Below are 15,895 nucleotides of genomic sequence, written 5' to 3'. Positions count from 1 at the left end.
CCGACTTCAGCCAGGTCACGATCTCGCGGTCCGTGAGTTCGAGCCCCGCGTCAGGCTCTGGGCTGATGGCTCAGAGCCTGGAGCCTGTTTCCCATTCTGTGTCTCCCTCTCTCTCTGCCCCTCCCCCGTTCCTGCTCTGTCTCTCTCTCTGTCCCAAAAATAAATAAACGTTGAAAAAAAAAAAAATCAAATTCTTCATTCAGCAAAGTTTCTTTGGATGCATATCAATGCCAAGTATGTGCTAAGCCAGGGGATGCAGGGCGAACAAAACACAGATGCCAACTTATAGAGCAGTCATCAGGAGAGACAGACGTTTATCAAAGGAGTCACACGCAAATGTACATACTATTATGAATTAAAACAAGTGCTCTGAAAGGCACACAGCCTTCAAGAGCAAACACACAGAAAGATCACAAACAAGACACACAATGCAGAGAATGCTTCCTGGAGACAGGGTGAATGTCAAGGATGAGATACAGACCCAGGATGCAGCAGAGGAAAGGGGTGGCACAGAAACGGGTGAACGCTGAGTATTCCACGGTCTTCGGGGGTGGAGGAGAGGGTTGGGGCCACTGGGTGGGAACTGCCACAGCAGCCTGGACGGGGAGTGCCAAGGGTAACTGCACGTCCCATTGTCAGAGGAGAGATTAGAAATGAACGAAAAGGAAACAAAGAATCCTGCTCCTGCACAACTGATTTAAGGCCATCGTGTTCCAACTTTCCTTATGCCTTCCTCATTTTATGTAGTAAGAGCTGAAGCAGTCCAGCTACAAATATGCATTGATACAGACTACTTCTAGGAAAAACATCGCAGAACATAAATGAAGCAGTCAATGAACAGAACATAAATGAAGCAGATCAAAAAAGGTCTGTTCCCAGGTGATATTCTCTCCAATATATTTTTATTTTGCTTATCCATTACAATCATATGTATTATAGTGAAAAGTGAACTTGAAGGGTCAATGAAAACCACACATCTTACATGAAAGGTCTTAGGGAGAGAAATTCTTGTAAAAGACATATACCAACCCCCAGAGGAGAGGTACAGAAGTAGGGGAGTGGGGAGGGACTAAGAAGGGGATAAAGAGCTTTCTCTTTTTATTCTGTGTATCTTCAAATGAAGGAAAGTTTTTATAAGCAGGATATTATTGGGGGGGAGGGTTAACTGTGCTAAAATATATGTAACTTGAAATTTACCATTTTAACCATTTTTTAAGTACTACTGTTCAGTGGCATTGAACATATTCATATTGTTCTTCAACATCACCACCATGCATCTCCAGAATGTTTTCATCTGCAAAACTAAATTTCTAAAGTACAGTATTATTTTTGTAATTTTATAAATGATCTACAATGAATTACTTAAAAAAGCAATTACTGGCTTTTAATTCTTCTCCTAACCCAAATATAAGGAATACAAAATGACTTCAAATTTCTCTCATTCAAGCAGAAGAGGAATTCGATGAACTTGTCAAACATGCTTCTCAAAAAAAATCCAAGGATTAAATACATATCGTTTTTCATCAAAGCTAGGAAGTCGACTGTAAGACACACAATTGTTTTTTGTGCCAATAACAAGGAAAAAACAGTGCCAATCATAATCACATGATGCCAGCAACTGTAAAACGCATCCTGTTTCAGAGATGTTAAAATGTGGGGGGAAATGTGCATCTTAGAATGATGTAACACAGTCGTAGTAATGTTTTTCCCTTAATGCCTGTGGATTTAAAATGGACCTATGGAGTCTTATGCCATTTACAAAACTCAGCATATATGGTACCTGATGGGACTACAGATGCTGTACTCCCATTTTCACAAAGGATAAGCTCCCAAAAGAATGGATGAAAAGTAAACATGGCAGGAATGTAGCAACTAATTTAAGGAGAAACCAACCCTTTCCATAAAGAAATAAGTCTATTTAAAAATGAGAATGAGGGGCGCCTGGGTGGCTCAGTCGGTTGAGCGTCCGACTTCAGCTCAGGTCACGATCTCATGGTTCGTGAGTTCGAGCCCCGCGTCAGGCTCTGGGCTGATGGCTCAGAGCCTGGAGCCTGCTTCCGATTCTGTGTCTCCCTCTCTCTCTGCCCCTCCCCCATTCATGCTCTGTCTCTGTCTCAAAAATAAATAAACATTAAAAAAATTTTTTTTTTAAATAAATAAAAAAATAAATAAAAATGAGAATGAACTGGAGGCGCCTGGGTGGCTCAGTCGGTTGGGCGTCCAGCTTTGGCTCAGGTCATGATCTCATGGTTTGCAGGTTCGAGCCCTGCATCGGGCTCTATGCTGACAGCTCAGAGCCTGGAGCCTGCTTCGGATTCTGTGTCTCCCTGTCTGCCCTTCCCCCGTTCATTCTCCCTCCCCCCCCAAAAAATAAACATTAAAAAAAAATTCTAAGCATGAGAATGAACCACAGTCTACACAGAATGTATAATAACTGAAAGACACCCTTCTGACGTGGTAATCTAAAGGGGAGATGACTTCCCAGCCCCAGGAGGTGGGTGACAATGAAGATGTACTAAGAGGACCACCATCCAGGGCAAGGAGCCTCTGATTCCTTCCTCTAAGAGAAATGATTTTTGTTTGGGAGTCATATCAATTACTTGAAAAAGTAAATAATTTCAGTGGTTGGCACATAACAAGTCAATAAATCCTGCTCACTTGCATTAAAAAAAGTGACTTAAAGTGCTGTGTGTGTGTGTGTGTGTGTGTGTGTGTGTGCAAGTGTGAGCACATCTCCATGCGGAAAAGAGCAGAAACCATTTCTGTCTCTGAGACACCTCCAAGTGAGTTTCTAATCACTTTCTATAACACTCTACCATTTTCTGCCATTCCTACATGAAGAACCGGACTTCATCAGACCCAACCAGAAAACAATTAAGAGGTAAAATTCACAGGCCTGCTGGAGTTCAAATATACTACCATCCATGGTCCCTCTGAAATGTAGTTTAAAGCTAAAGAGTCTGCATTATCTCATAACTGATTACACATGGATAGTGAATAAAATCAACCTAACTTCAGCTTCTACCCAACTGCTTCTGAACTAAAATGTGATTAATAAAACAGACCAAGTTCAAACCAGTAAGTACTAAAGTACTGGGGTTGGGTGAGCTCAGAAGCTGTTAAGATATTAAAGCACCATGATATTGAGACATGGGATGAGTAAGACAACATCCGCCTCCAAAAGAATAACCTACTCAAGACACAACACGCTGTGTCACGGCTAAGAGGACAGGCTCCGGAATCAGGCTTGTGGGGTGACGGTCCTGGCCCCACTTTGGGTGAGCCACTTTGTGCCTCCCTTTCCTTATCTGCAAGCTGGGGGATGGGGTAATAATGGCACCTACCTTAATAGGGCTGTTGTGAGGGTCAGGTGGGCCCTTCTATCTCAAGTGCCCAGACGTCGGCCGGGCACGCAGTAAGCGTAACAGAAGGGTGACTTACGGGGGAAGACGGCAGTTTGCAAATAAGACGGTGAAAGAGAAAATGATGGACACAAGGGAGCGTGGGCTGGACCCGGGACAGCCCGTCACAGGATCACACGCCAGCGCGGACGCGCTGTGGAAAATGCTGCTTCTCACGTTGCTGGCTGAAAACCTCACACTCAAGCCAGCTATTAGAATTCCGTTTTGCTGTCAATCTCAGACAACATCAGGGTATAAGTCTAAGGAGACTTCAACTTTTAAAAGTGTTTTCGCTTCTGAATGCTGGAATCCTTTGTAGGAGACTGAGGATGGAAACCCCTCCTGGTCCGGGCCCGCAGCGCCCGTGCCCCCGCGGACAGAGCAGGCAGAGAAAGTGCCGACGGTTCAACCGGCACCCAGGCGATTAATGCCCGCACTGTGACTTGAAATGGTGTAATTTGTCTAAGAAGAGAAGCCAATTAATTTTAAAAACAGACAATCTAACCTCAAACCATCCTTAAAAGCCTCTCTGCAGTTTTATGGCAACTCCACCCAATTATTATCTTTTCCTTTTTAGGTAACCCAGGGAAAAACCTCAAGCTGCCCTTTTCTGTTCTAAATGACTGGCAGTTTGAGGGAAATCTCTCAGAACGAATTTCTGTAAATCCTCCAATCTTAAGAAATGATGACCGTTTTCACTTAGGGTGCCTTTGGCTTCAAGAGCTCCATCCAGTTAATGGCTTCTGGAACAGAGATCATGATTCACCATCCTGGGGGAACGGGGCGGGGGGAGGGGGGCCTGTAATAATGGCTAAGAAGTGAAGGAAGCACGCTGCTCAAGCAGCAGGCTGGCCCTCCTTCCGTGAGAGAACCAGGTCCAGTTCCTTAATTTTCATAAGCAAATGTCAACCTTGCCACTGACACGTTTGTTACCGGGAGCAAAGAGCTCTCACTTGATTGAAACCACAGAACGTTTGCAGAGGCCCTCGCCAGCTAGCTCAAGTTTCAGTGGACCGATAACCAACTCTAGCTAAAGGCACAGATAAGACAACTGAAATCTGAGAGAGCCAAGAAAGCTATCAGCCCTTCCTCAGGGCTTCTAAACGCTATCCCTCCACCAAGTTAAATCACTGTTAAGTAATGCAGCTAGACGATAATTAGCTTCGCTAAGGGATGCCTTTGCTGACTTAAGACTTCATATAGTCCCCCTGCCCATTCGGTTACCATTTTAAGAAAAACTACACAAAATACATTTCTGTATAAAACTGCATCTATAGCAGGACTCCTGTCCTAAGTACACATTCGTAATCCATGGGCAAAAAGCAGGCAAGAGTATATACTTGTGATGTGGGCTATTAAGGGAACAAAAGTACATATACAAAAATAAAATATTTTACAACTTTGCCCCAAAGTGCTTACTATGGTTATTTGTGGTTGGAGGATCAGAAGGCATTTAATTTTCTTCATGTTTTCTACATTTCTAAATTTTGTGCAACAGAAAGGTGTATTTAGAACTGGGGAAAAAAATTTTAATCTGGAGAAAAGCTTTAAGCTAAAAAGCATCCAAAGAAATGAAAAGATATGACAACAGAAAATTCTATTTTTATAATAAACATTTTTCTATTCTATCCAGTGGACAAAAACTCAGTAAGACTGAGTACTTTTCCTGCACGTTTTCTGAATTTGAATAGCTATAGTAATTCTTATAAAAAGAGGAGCTCTTCTGTGATTTCCCCAAAATCACGGTTAAATACATTTAAAAACATAAGAGACTCTTAAATATGGAGAACAAACAGAAGGTTACTGGAGGGGTTGTGGGGAGGGGGGATGGGCTAAATGGGTAAGGGGCATTAAGGAACCTACTCCTGAAATCATTGTTGCACTATATGCTAACTAATTTGGATGTAAATTTAAAAAATAAAAAAAATAAATAAATAAATACATTGTCAGACAGTTACAGTGATACATTTGAAAGGACTCACGATCAAATCATCTCAGAACCTGGAGTCACGGAAGGAAGGGAGAATATAGTTTTTCCCCTCGTAGAACTGATAGATAATAGGAATTGAATGTACGTATTTCTATTCTTGCATTACAGAAAAGATTTCAGTTAACCTAACCAAAAGGCATACAGTACGATAACAGAAAACGAGGCTGAAGAAAAATAAAAGTAGGGTCATGGGAGCAAGGCAGGAAAGTGGTACCTATACCAGGGAAGGCAAAACCCTGCCTGGGAGGGGCTGCCTGCTCAGCGCTGTGCCCACAGGAAACACTCAACCAAGGGGAGTCCTCTGAAAAGATGCCAACTAGAACAAGGGAGCCCGCGTGATGAGACCAACTGCCATCACGTGGTCTCTATGTCCGCTAACAGTGGCCCAAATCGGCAGCACGCCTTCCAGCAGGCAACCAAGAGAAGTCGCAGGACTGTGTCCCACTGCTCAGGGTTAAGTGAAGTAACTATTCCAGACAGGGAGACCTGACAGAAACTTCTCTGCGGGGCCACGGTAGAGAGAGCAGGGCAAACGTGGTGAGCATCGTCACAGGAAGCGCAAGCTTGATGAAGCAGCAAGCAGTCTCAGCTCACCCTCCCAAAAAGTATGTGGAGAACAGCATGCACTTGAGCAGGCAGAGCAGCCATGCACTTGAACTTGACCAGGCCTAGTGAAAACTCAGAGGTCTTCCAAGGCTAACAAGTGAAGGCTCAAGGCCTCTCCTGGCCCTGAAGGAGTGCCCTCTGGCAGGAGGCTGCAAGCATTACTCAGTCCATTACCTCTGCCCTGTCCTAGGATGAGGGACCAGCCCTGCAGCCAGCACCCTTAGCCGTAGGTTTTCCTTCCTCTGTCTGCCTTCCGGATACACGGCTTCCTCTTGTAAAGTCTTTAACTGTCTTATTGCAACACCTTATGACGTGAGCAATCTCAATTCTTTTTAGAATCACATGGGGAAATAGAAAAGAAATCACAAATGGTGGGAAAAATATTTTTTAAAAGAAATCAAATTATACTCTTTACCATTAATCCTTAAAAAGCACACTAAAGGTGAAAGCAAGCGTTAAGGAGACTTTTTTTTTTTCCGTTCAAGAAAGCCGTTGGCGGGTGGATTACAGCTTCCCACCTCCACAATGGCCTGGCCACTAGCCCAGGAGGCAGCTCCAAGGTATTAAGAGCTAACAGCAACCTGCCCTTTGAGCCCAGGCTCACAGCAAACAATGGGAATACTCATCAGTACAGACCACAAAAAACGCCCTCTTTGGAACCTAAGAATCAAAATTCGGAGTGTTAATAACAGAAGGCAAAATGTAACCTAATGATACATTTCCAAAGCTTCAAATGTTGGAAAGCTACCTTATATAGTTTGTATTTTGCTGTTGTGCACTTAAAAGTATAAATATGCAACTAATTCTTAATCACGCATGAACAAAATTCGTTTTCAAATTTAATTCTAAGCAAAAAAACCCAAACAACAACAGCAAAAAGTGTTGCTTAATGCAAACAATAAAGCCACCCCGAACCTATTTTGGCCCACCCCCTTACAAGTCAGTGTTACTGTTATCAAGGCACTTCCTGGTATCGAACCACTGAACAGCAGCCCACGGCCACCCAGCAACCAAGCAGTTACCTAGTGTGGTGCACCATGCTAACGGCATTTGAAACTCGGCCTATGGGGGCACCTGGGTGGCTCAGTTGGTTAGGTGTCCAAGTCGGCTTCAGCTTGGGTCATGATCTCATGGTTCATGGGTTCAAGTCCACACTGTTAGCGCAGAGCCTGCTTGGGCTCTCTCTGCCCCTCCCCCACTTGCATACACATGCTCGCGGCGCTCTCTCTCTCAAAATAAATACACTTTAAGCAAAACAAAGTAACTCAGTCTGTGATAGTTCAATGGGGTGTGTTGAGGTATTGCCACCCACATATTCCAGATGAGGGGACAGAGGCTCAGGGCCAGGTAAGTAATTTGCCCAAGATCTCAAGGCTAATAAAAGTCGAAGCCAGAATGCAAATGGGGTCTGACTCTAAAGGCTCTGCTGGCCAGCTACTGGCTTTTTCATCCCGCACAGTTATTTCCAGGTTAGCACCCACATTTCTTTTGCAGACTATACTCCACTGATAAGGCTGAGAAAACAGAGTCATCACAGACACGGGGAGCACACTTACAACTACTTAAGCCACTTCCACTGTGTCTGCCTGGCAGAAACCTGCCTGTTGAGGACACCTCTTCAGAGTCTAAGCTGGATTTAACTGAAGGTCAGAAGACTCTACTCAAATGGTAGCTTCTGAAACCCTCCTTCCGTGTGGGTCCCTTCGCTACTGTAAATCCTGCCCAATCATTTTCCCCACAGCAGGCTGGAAACACAGAAAACCCCAACACAAAAGCCGCCTTCACACCTGGGTTCTACTTACAAAGCAATCGTTTTAATGGCATTAATAACTACATTTTCATTAGTCTTCAGGCTTTGGGTTTGCAAGCCTAGGACTGCATCAAATCAGAGCAGTGGACACCTTATATTTTTAATCATCCACAAACCAACGTCCTCAGCTACAGAACAAATACCATCGCTATAAATGCTTCAGAAAGGACACTGAATTAAGGTAAGTAGATGGACAGTTTCAGGACTTATAAATCGTAACTAAGTTTTTTATTCCTCCCAATTCCACCCACATCCACAAAAAGACACTGGCAGATGGAAACACTGATACCGACATCCACATATGAAGGGGGGGGGGGACTGGGAAGTTAGAGTAACTGAGGAAAATACAGTTACAGTAACCAAATAAATACTTTTCAGTGCAGGATTAACTGTTACTTGCAAAAAAGAATGACCTCTGACCCCAGCCCCAGGGAGCCTGCTGTGCCCAAGTTACAGGTACCTACAACCTAACTCGCTGGAAACTGCACTCATTTCCTTCCAAGGGCTCTTCCCTCCTCCCCCTCCTCCCCCTCCTCCCCCTCCTCCCCCCTTCCTCTTTTTTTTTTTTAACTGTAGCTCTGTAGATTTGTTACAAAATAATTGCTCACTATAGTAAAACACAAAAGTACAGAAGAGGGCCAAGAAGAGTATGAAAACTCCTCGGCATCATTGTGTATAGATGCTCTCACACTTTCTTTTCTACGCTACACAAACAAAAGATTATTTTGATTTTAAGCAAAAATGGAACCCATACCGGGCATACAATTTTATAACCTACTCTTAAATTTAAGTATATTGTGAATCTCTCTTCATTTCAGTCAACATATTCGAGCCACTTGATTTTTTGTGGCTAGAGAGACATCACAGTATAGATAAACTTGGGAAATCAATTAAGGTCCACAGTTCCTCACGCAGGACACCAAAGACACTTGAAATTTCCACTCCTTACATACATCTTCAAGCACATCTTTAAATCCCTTTGAAAAATTCTAGAGGAAATGCTAGATTTCAGGTCCCAGCCTCAAAATGAACAATCTCGTTCCTTCACTACTTCCTGCTATTCCACATTTCTGGGAATCTGTTGTCTCTGCCTCAAAAACTCCTATTCATCTTTCAAGACCAAGTGAGGGAAAGGGGGCAGGAGAGTGTGGGTGAGGCCTTTCCTGATCCCCTTCATAAATCAGCACAGGCCTCTTTCTCCTGTGTTCCCACCCCAGTGAGCCCAGGCACCCAGTGAGCCCTTATCATGAAGTATTTCCATTTCTTTCCTTCCCTGGATGACAAACCCTGCAAGGATAGAATTATTAATTCGTTTCCAATAAAGACCACCTTAATGAATGGACAAGGGAAGTGAAAATACAACCTTGTATCATCTTCTGTCGACAGCCACAGCTATCCCTAACTTGGAACATTCTGACTATTTGAGGGCATCAAGTTCTGAAAGCACGGCATAGAAAACTAAACTCTTTATCAGGATCACGTATTCCAGCGGTCATCTTATACAGGCAATTCACAATGTGAAATGGGTTGTGCTCCGTAAGTTCATTTACAGGTTGATTATTCGGATTATAGAAGGCAGTCGGTAAATTTTTGCCAAACTGAATTCTATCTGAGAAAGAAAGTATTGCTCTAAACTGTCTCGAGATAAGCACGGTTTACTGGGTTCAAGAATAAGGAAAGGAACCCTGAGGTTTGCTCATTAATGTTGGTAAAAGAACAGTGTGCCTTCGCTGAAAGCATTAGGAAGAGGCCATTAACTGGTATAACAACATCTTGCAACAAGATTCCTATATCTCCAGCTAGTGTTTCTCAAACTTTCTTCCCACAGTTCCCTACAGACTGATGCTAATCTTTAATGGTGCCCTTTATCACTCCCGGGGCAAAGAAGGGAAACCATCCACCTCTTTCCTCTGAGAAAGTAAAGAAAGAACAAAACAGTTCCCCATCTTCAGCCCAGGGGAGGTAAGAATCAAGACAAATGAAAGGTGTTGGATTAGCTTAGCGTTCTGGGCATAAGAAAGGACTAAAAAGCAAAGTATGTATGTTTTGTTTTTTTGTTTTTTTTTTTATCAAACCATTAATTAAAAAGAAAACCCAAACGGTATCAAAACTCTCCCAGCAAGAACAGGTAAGTGTAGCCAAGAAATGCTTGAAACAGAAGAGGAACAAAGAAGAACTTGTCTACCGGATATTAAAAAATTATTCAACTTCCAATAATTTCAATGGGTGGTACTGGCACAAGAACAGAGAGAAAGATCAGTGAACAGAATAAGAAGTCCAAAAACATACCCAGGAATTCTGAGTATGATGAAGATGGCATTTCATATTGGTAGGGAAATGGGAGATTATTCAACAGATGGTACTGAGACAATGTACTATTTGGGGGAAAAAATGAGATTAAGATTATTTCTACCCCTTCTAGAATCAGCAAAAAAATGTTGCTTTTAACAATCTCTCCAGGGCAATAACCTTCTGAGCTTGAGCTTGGTGGGGGGGACCCTAAAATCAGAAAGGTAAAGACGGAACTACATGAACTTCTGTGTATCAAACACCATAACTAAGAATAAAATATGGAAATAATATGAACTGTAGCTAGCAACAAAAGACCCAAAGAACACAGGGTTCTGATGATCAGTCACTAAATGACCTAACAAATCACTCGGAGGAATCAAGGTACCATTCTGAAGTGAAATTGCCGAGAAAACAAATACTCTAGAATATGAGTCAAAATGAATTTCTTTATATATTTGTAAAACCCCAGCTATGCAGAACCCTTAGGCAATTTTAGTTTAAGACAGCTTCAGAGCTCTAGCACTGTAACCACCTCAGATATAAATCTTTTCTTAATTTCTTGTTTTTTACTTTTTTAAAAATTTTTTTTAATTCTAAGTTCATCTGGAGAGAGCGCGGGAGAGAGAGGGAGAGAGCGGGCGAGCGAATGGGAGAGGGGTAGAGACAGAGAATCCCAAGCAGGCTCCACACTGTCAGCAAACAGCCCAATGCAGGACTTGAACTCACCGACTGTGAGATCATGGCCTGAACTGACGTTGGACACTTAACCGACTGAGACACTCAGGGGTCCCTTTTCTTAATTTCTTTGTAAATTCATTACATTTATGAAGCTAAGGATACTTCTGCCTGCGTGTCTAAAAGCCTTCTTCAAACTTCTTATGCAAAACCAGACCTGTTGACTCATTTTCCCCATCTCAATAAATGATACAACCACTCACACTGTGTCTCAAGCAAGACCCCAGGAGGCACTGTGATTCCTCTCTGCCTCACCCCTCACTAGCATTCCATCAGCACCACTTTACCTTGGCCCCAGCATATATCCCAGAACCATCCACTTCCACCTCCACTGCTACACCAGTCCCTGCCACCCACACATCCAACCTGACCACCTCCTAACATCTCCTTGCTTATCTCCAGTCCATGCTCCACACAACGGGCAGAACTCACAATTTAGGACATAATGCAATCACCTCCTCTTCCTGTCTAAATCCTCCAAAGGCTTTCTAATTCACTGAGAATAAGAGACCAGACACTATCAGGCCTCATCCGCTTTCTTTTATCAGCCTTCTTTGATTCCAAGTTGGTTGTAACTTGGAATCAAGTTGTAACTTACCAGCTCTTCCCTCTCCTCCCTTGCTCATCAGTGATATTCACACAACCATGGTTAAGACTGCACCCAAAATACCAAATTCTCCAGATGCCACCCCACCCTTTCCTTACCTTGTTTTGTTTTCTCTATAGTACCCATCATTAACCCTCTTTTCAGTGTCTTCCCTTCCATTAGAACAGAAGCAAAGCACCATGAGAACAAACATCTTCACTACTGTGTCCTTAATACTTAGGGTCTGAACCCAGAGGAGCCATGCATGTATTTGTTAAACAAAGGAATGAATCTTAAGTGCAACTGAATAATTTTTTTTAATGTTTATTTTGAGAGAAAGAGAAAGCAAGCATGGGAGGGGCAGGGAGAGACAGAGAGAGAGAATCCCAAGCAGGCTCCGCACCACCCAGTGCAGAGCCCAACCCAGGGCTCAATCCCAAGAACTATGGGATCAGGACCTGGGCCAAAATCATGAGTCAGAGCTTAGCCAATTGAGCTGCCCAGGCGCCCCTAGAACTAAATATTAAAAAAAATAATAATAATGTTTCTTTTTGAGAGAGAGAACGAGCAGCACAGAGCCTGATGTGGAGCTTGAATTCATAAATCATCACAAGATCATAACCTGAGCTGAAGTCAGACACTTAACTGACTGAGCCACCCAGGCACCCCTGCAACTGAATATTTTTACGAACCATATTTTTACTCCTTGACTTAACAGCTATGGTGTCTGCTCAGGGCCTAAGGAAGAAGTTAGCCCTGTTCAGTCTCTGATCAACTACACTTTGAGTTTTGTTCTGCCTCCTTTTTAAAATCTGTTTCTTGCCTGCCATCAGCTGTCACTGCACTGCTAACATCCCTTGGTGGCCCCTCTCCCCACTTCAACCATTTAGCAGGTCGGGAAAATAAAAGTCTGTAACGATGGGGCTGTTCCATCATTAAAGTCCACTAACGTTAGTGCAGAAAGGCAGATCTCACTGAATTTCCAAAAGGCTTTTTAAGCTCCTTTCTGGATCTCAGACAGTTACTAGTCCCTACACCTAAATTCTGACATTTTCAATATCCTAGGATAAAAGTACACCATACAGCCATCTTACTAAAAATGTTGGCATCTCCTTCAAGTCATAAGCCAAACAATAATTTCATTAAAAAAAAAAAAAAACTAAACGAAAAACATTAGAGTATTTCTTAAGATAATGAGTGTGCCTTTTAGGGGAGATGTAAAACTGAGCACACCCATTGCCAAACTACCTAGTGCTGTTAAGATTCAGGCCGACTTTTATGCCAAACTGTGTGTGAAATTTCCATTTTAAGAGCCGAGTGTGGAGTTTCAGCCTGGGCTGCAAAGCACAGCAAAAGCCATAATCATAAGTTACACACTGTAGCCTCGGCCCCGATTCAGGCCTTCCCCAAAAGTTCTTTAAGACTAAAATCGTCTTGTGCTATCTCCTGCAGCCAGTCTAAACAGAGGGTTGACAGGTTGAGAAGCAGAGGACCGGAACCGGAAAGGTAAGTCCACTCCAAAGCTTCAAGTAATGGGACTTCTTAGGATCCAAGACAGAAAAGAGAAGAGCTGCAGGAAAGCTGACAGAATGCCTGAGCAGGTACACTGTTTCCCCAGAAAGGTTTCCCTGACCAGAAAGGCAGAGTGGTCACAAAAAAGGAAGAACTGGCACCAGAGGGCAAACTGGATTTCTACTTTATCTCGACTGTCTGAAAGTTAATAAACAGTGAGATACAAGTCCTACATCCAAAAAAGATGAGGTAGGAGATTCGCTAAAGGAGACCAAAAGTAAGAGTCAAGCATGGGCTTAGGGAAAGGACTCTCCAAGTGTAAGAAGGGTAGGTCAAGTTTGCGCTACATTTTCTGGCGTACCAGGACCCCTACTGGTTTGTATACATTGATTCTGAATCCGTGAAAAATGTATTTGTTTGGTGGGCAATCTAGCATTTGAACTACTTTGGTAATCATCTCCAAAGGTGTGATTTCACCCAATGGCAGTCATGTGGACTTACTTTCAAACCCATTCTGTAAACAATTTATACAGCTCATCCTCAATTTCAGATGTGGACATTTCTCTTGTCCAAAAGCACAATTTGCATAAAATTCCAGGTAATTCATGGGAGATCCGGGAGAAAATTTTTATCTGCGGGTTCCTAAATCACTACCATAGTTTAAATTTGTCCTAAGCGGCTATCCTCTAAGCTTTTCAGACACTCAAGACCCTTCCTGGCAGAAGCTGGGCTCTGGATTTAAACAAGATCCTAACGGAAACACAGAGGAACGCGGGATCAATGTGCTGAAAGCACTGACATTCTCAACTGCTGTTTTATCTTCTTTCCCAATCCTGTACTTCCTCCCTTAGAGGAACAAGTATCCATATATGTTTTCCCCTCACATCTAATGCTTGAACATTTAGACCAGCACTAGATTTAAAAGCCAAAGTTTCAAAGGTGTTGGTTACAAATTAAAAACCAACAGTAACCAGCTTGGCCTTGCTCAGCACTGACTCCTCTAAAAGTTCATTCTCAGGGGACCTCCCTGCATTGGTTTGTTCTGTGGCTGGATGAATCCCAAATCTTACCCACACAGTAAGCATTTCTGTACTTCACACATACGCTGTCCCATTAAATCCCTTTACTGAGTCCACATTCCTCTTCTACCTCAAATTCACTCCACTGCAAGTCTGTCATTCCAAAATCATCGCCCTTCTAAAGATTACTTTGGTTAATCCCTTTGTTAATCCTGAACATGATTCCAGCCACTTTTATGACTCATATGGCCAATGAGGACCCAGATACTGGATAACACACACACACACACACACACACCCCTAAACTGAGCTAGTTAACCCCGAATCTACCACGGGCTAAGAACTACTTTTCCCAAGGTTCTCTTTCCATTAACTCAACAGACTGGTGTGGTCAAGAGTGCAGTGGGCAGCCCTTTTCTTTTACAGGAGAGCCTCCACCAGGGAAATCTGTAAGTATGCTATGGAAGGGTTCTAACCAGATTAACTGACCTCGGCTCTAGCTCTGCAAAAGCAAAGGTACATATTTCAGAGAATCAAACGATAACCGTTACTGTCACTACTATCACAGGTATGGTGCAAACAACCTTATGAGAGAGCGATGGTCAATCACACCCATTTAGCAGAGGACTTGGACGTGGAAAGCTAAAGTGCCTTGCACAAATTCGGGCTGAGGACCACACCCACGGGGGCCACCCTGGTCGGCCTGACCCCAAAGCCCGTGCTCTTGTGCGTTGCGTTCACCGCCCCACCACTGACCTCTGCTTCCAACGCCCGACACTGCCGGGGAGGTTCGGGTCTGGGAAGCAGGTAAATGCTCAAGCCAACGGAATACCGGCAGGGCCGCCCGCCGGGATGCTGGATACAGGAGGCAGCTCCCGGGGAGCAGGGACTCACCTGTAGGCGGCCACGGCGCGGGTCTGCAGGTATTTCTGGGCGGTCATGACTCCCACGAAGAGAAAGTTCCTGTCGCGCGGACCGCCATCCGAGGCCGGGCCGTGCGGCCAGAGCTGCGCCCCGCGCGCATCGCCGCGCGCCCCGCCGGCCTGGGAAGCCGCCGCCTGCCCTGGCCGGCAGCCCTCGAGGCTGGCGCGGCGCCGAGGACCCGCTCGCTTCAGCTCAGAGGCGCGGGGCAGGACGAGCCGTGAGGCCAGCACGAAGCCCAACACGAGCCCGAGCAGCACGCTGAGCCAGGCGCGCCGGCCGCGCGCGGCCATGCCCGCGCCGCTCCGCCCGCCGGGCCGCCGCCGCCGCCGCCGCCGCCGCAGGCTCCGCGCGCCCTCAGCCCGCCGCCCCCGCCCGCGGAGGCCAGCCCGCCCTAGCGCCGCGAGGCCCGGCCCGGGCAGCGCCGCGGCCGCCGCGGGCCCGCCGCGCCCATCGCGGCCCCCGAGCCGCCCGCAGGCCCGACGCCGCCGCTTTGTTCCGCACGCCCACCCCCACCGCCGCGGCCTGCGCCTTTAAGAGGGGACCATGCCCGGCGCGCGCCGGCAGCGGCAAGAGCGCGAGGCGGCGGCGGCTCCTCCCGCTGGCGCACGGGGGCGCGGGGCCAGCGCGACGGCGACGGCTGTGGCAGCGGAGTCCGCACCCCAGTCCCGCCCTGCCCGCGTCTCTCGGCTGGCTCGGCTAGGCTCGCGCGGCACCCGCCCCTGTCCTCTTCGTGGCCGGCGCCGCCGCTGCAGCTGCACATCCTCCGGCTTAGCTCGCCATTGCAACAGGAGCCCCTCACGTCACGCACGGCGCGTTATGAAGCGGCCCCGGCGGCGGTGGAGCCTGGCCCCTCTCGGGATCCGTCCGCGCCGCCGGATTGGCGCAAAAGTGAATGGGGGGCGGTTCACGTGGCCAAAGTTTAACACAAAAAAAAAAAAAAAAAAAAAACCCTCCCGGCGCGCGCTAGGCGCCCGCCCCGCCCGCGCGGTCTGCGGCTGGGCTGCCGGGGCGGAGGGGGCG

The 15,895-nt window shown here is 45.6% G+C and overlaps 1 protein-coding gene across 1 annotated transcript in view; it reads right to left on the bottom strand.

The window, feature by feature from the left end:
• The window catches only part of CHSY1 (chondroitin sulfate synthase 1), a 71,398-nt gene extending 56,233 nt beyond the window's left edge, over positions 1 to 15,165 (bottom strand). The window contains exon 1 of the mRNA XM_047086535.1: positions 14,846 to 15,165. Within this exon, the coding sequence (XP_046942491.1) occupies positions 14,846 to 15,165 (320 nt within the window). The remainder of the gene's footprint in view (positions 1 to 14,845) is intronic.
• Positions 15,166 to 15,895: the final 730 nt, after the last annotated feature.

This window comes from Lynx rufus, unplaced genomic scaffold, assembly GCF_022079265.1.
Source record: "Lynx rufus isolate CCGP_SWC_20201006 ecotype Redwood Valley unplaced genomic scaffold, mLynRuf1.p SCAF_21, whole genome shotgun sequence".
Lineage (NCBI taxonomy): Eukaryota > Metazoa > Chordata > Mammalia > Carnivora > Felidae > Lynx > Lynx rufus.
Note: the sequence above shows the minus strand (reverse complement) of the source record. Positions and strands in the feature narration are given on the sequence as shown.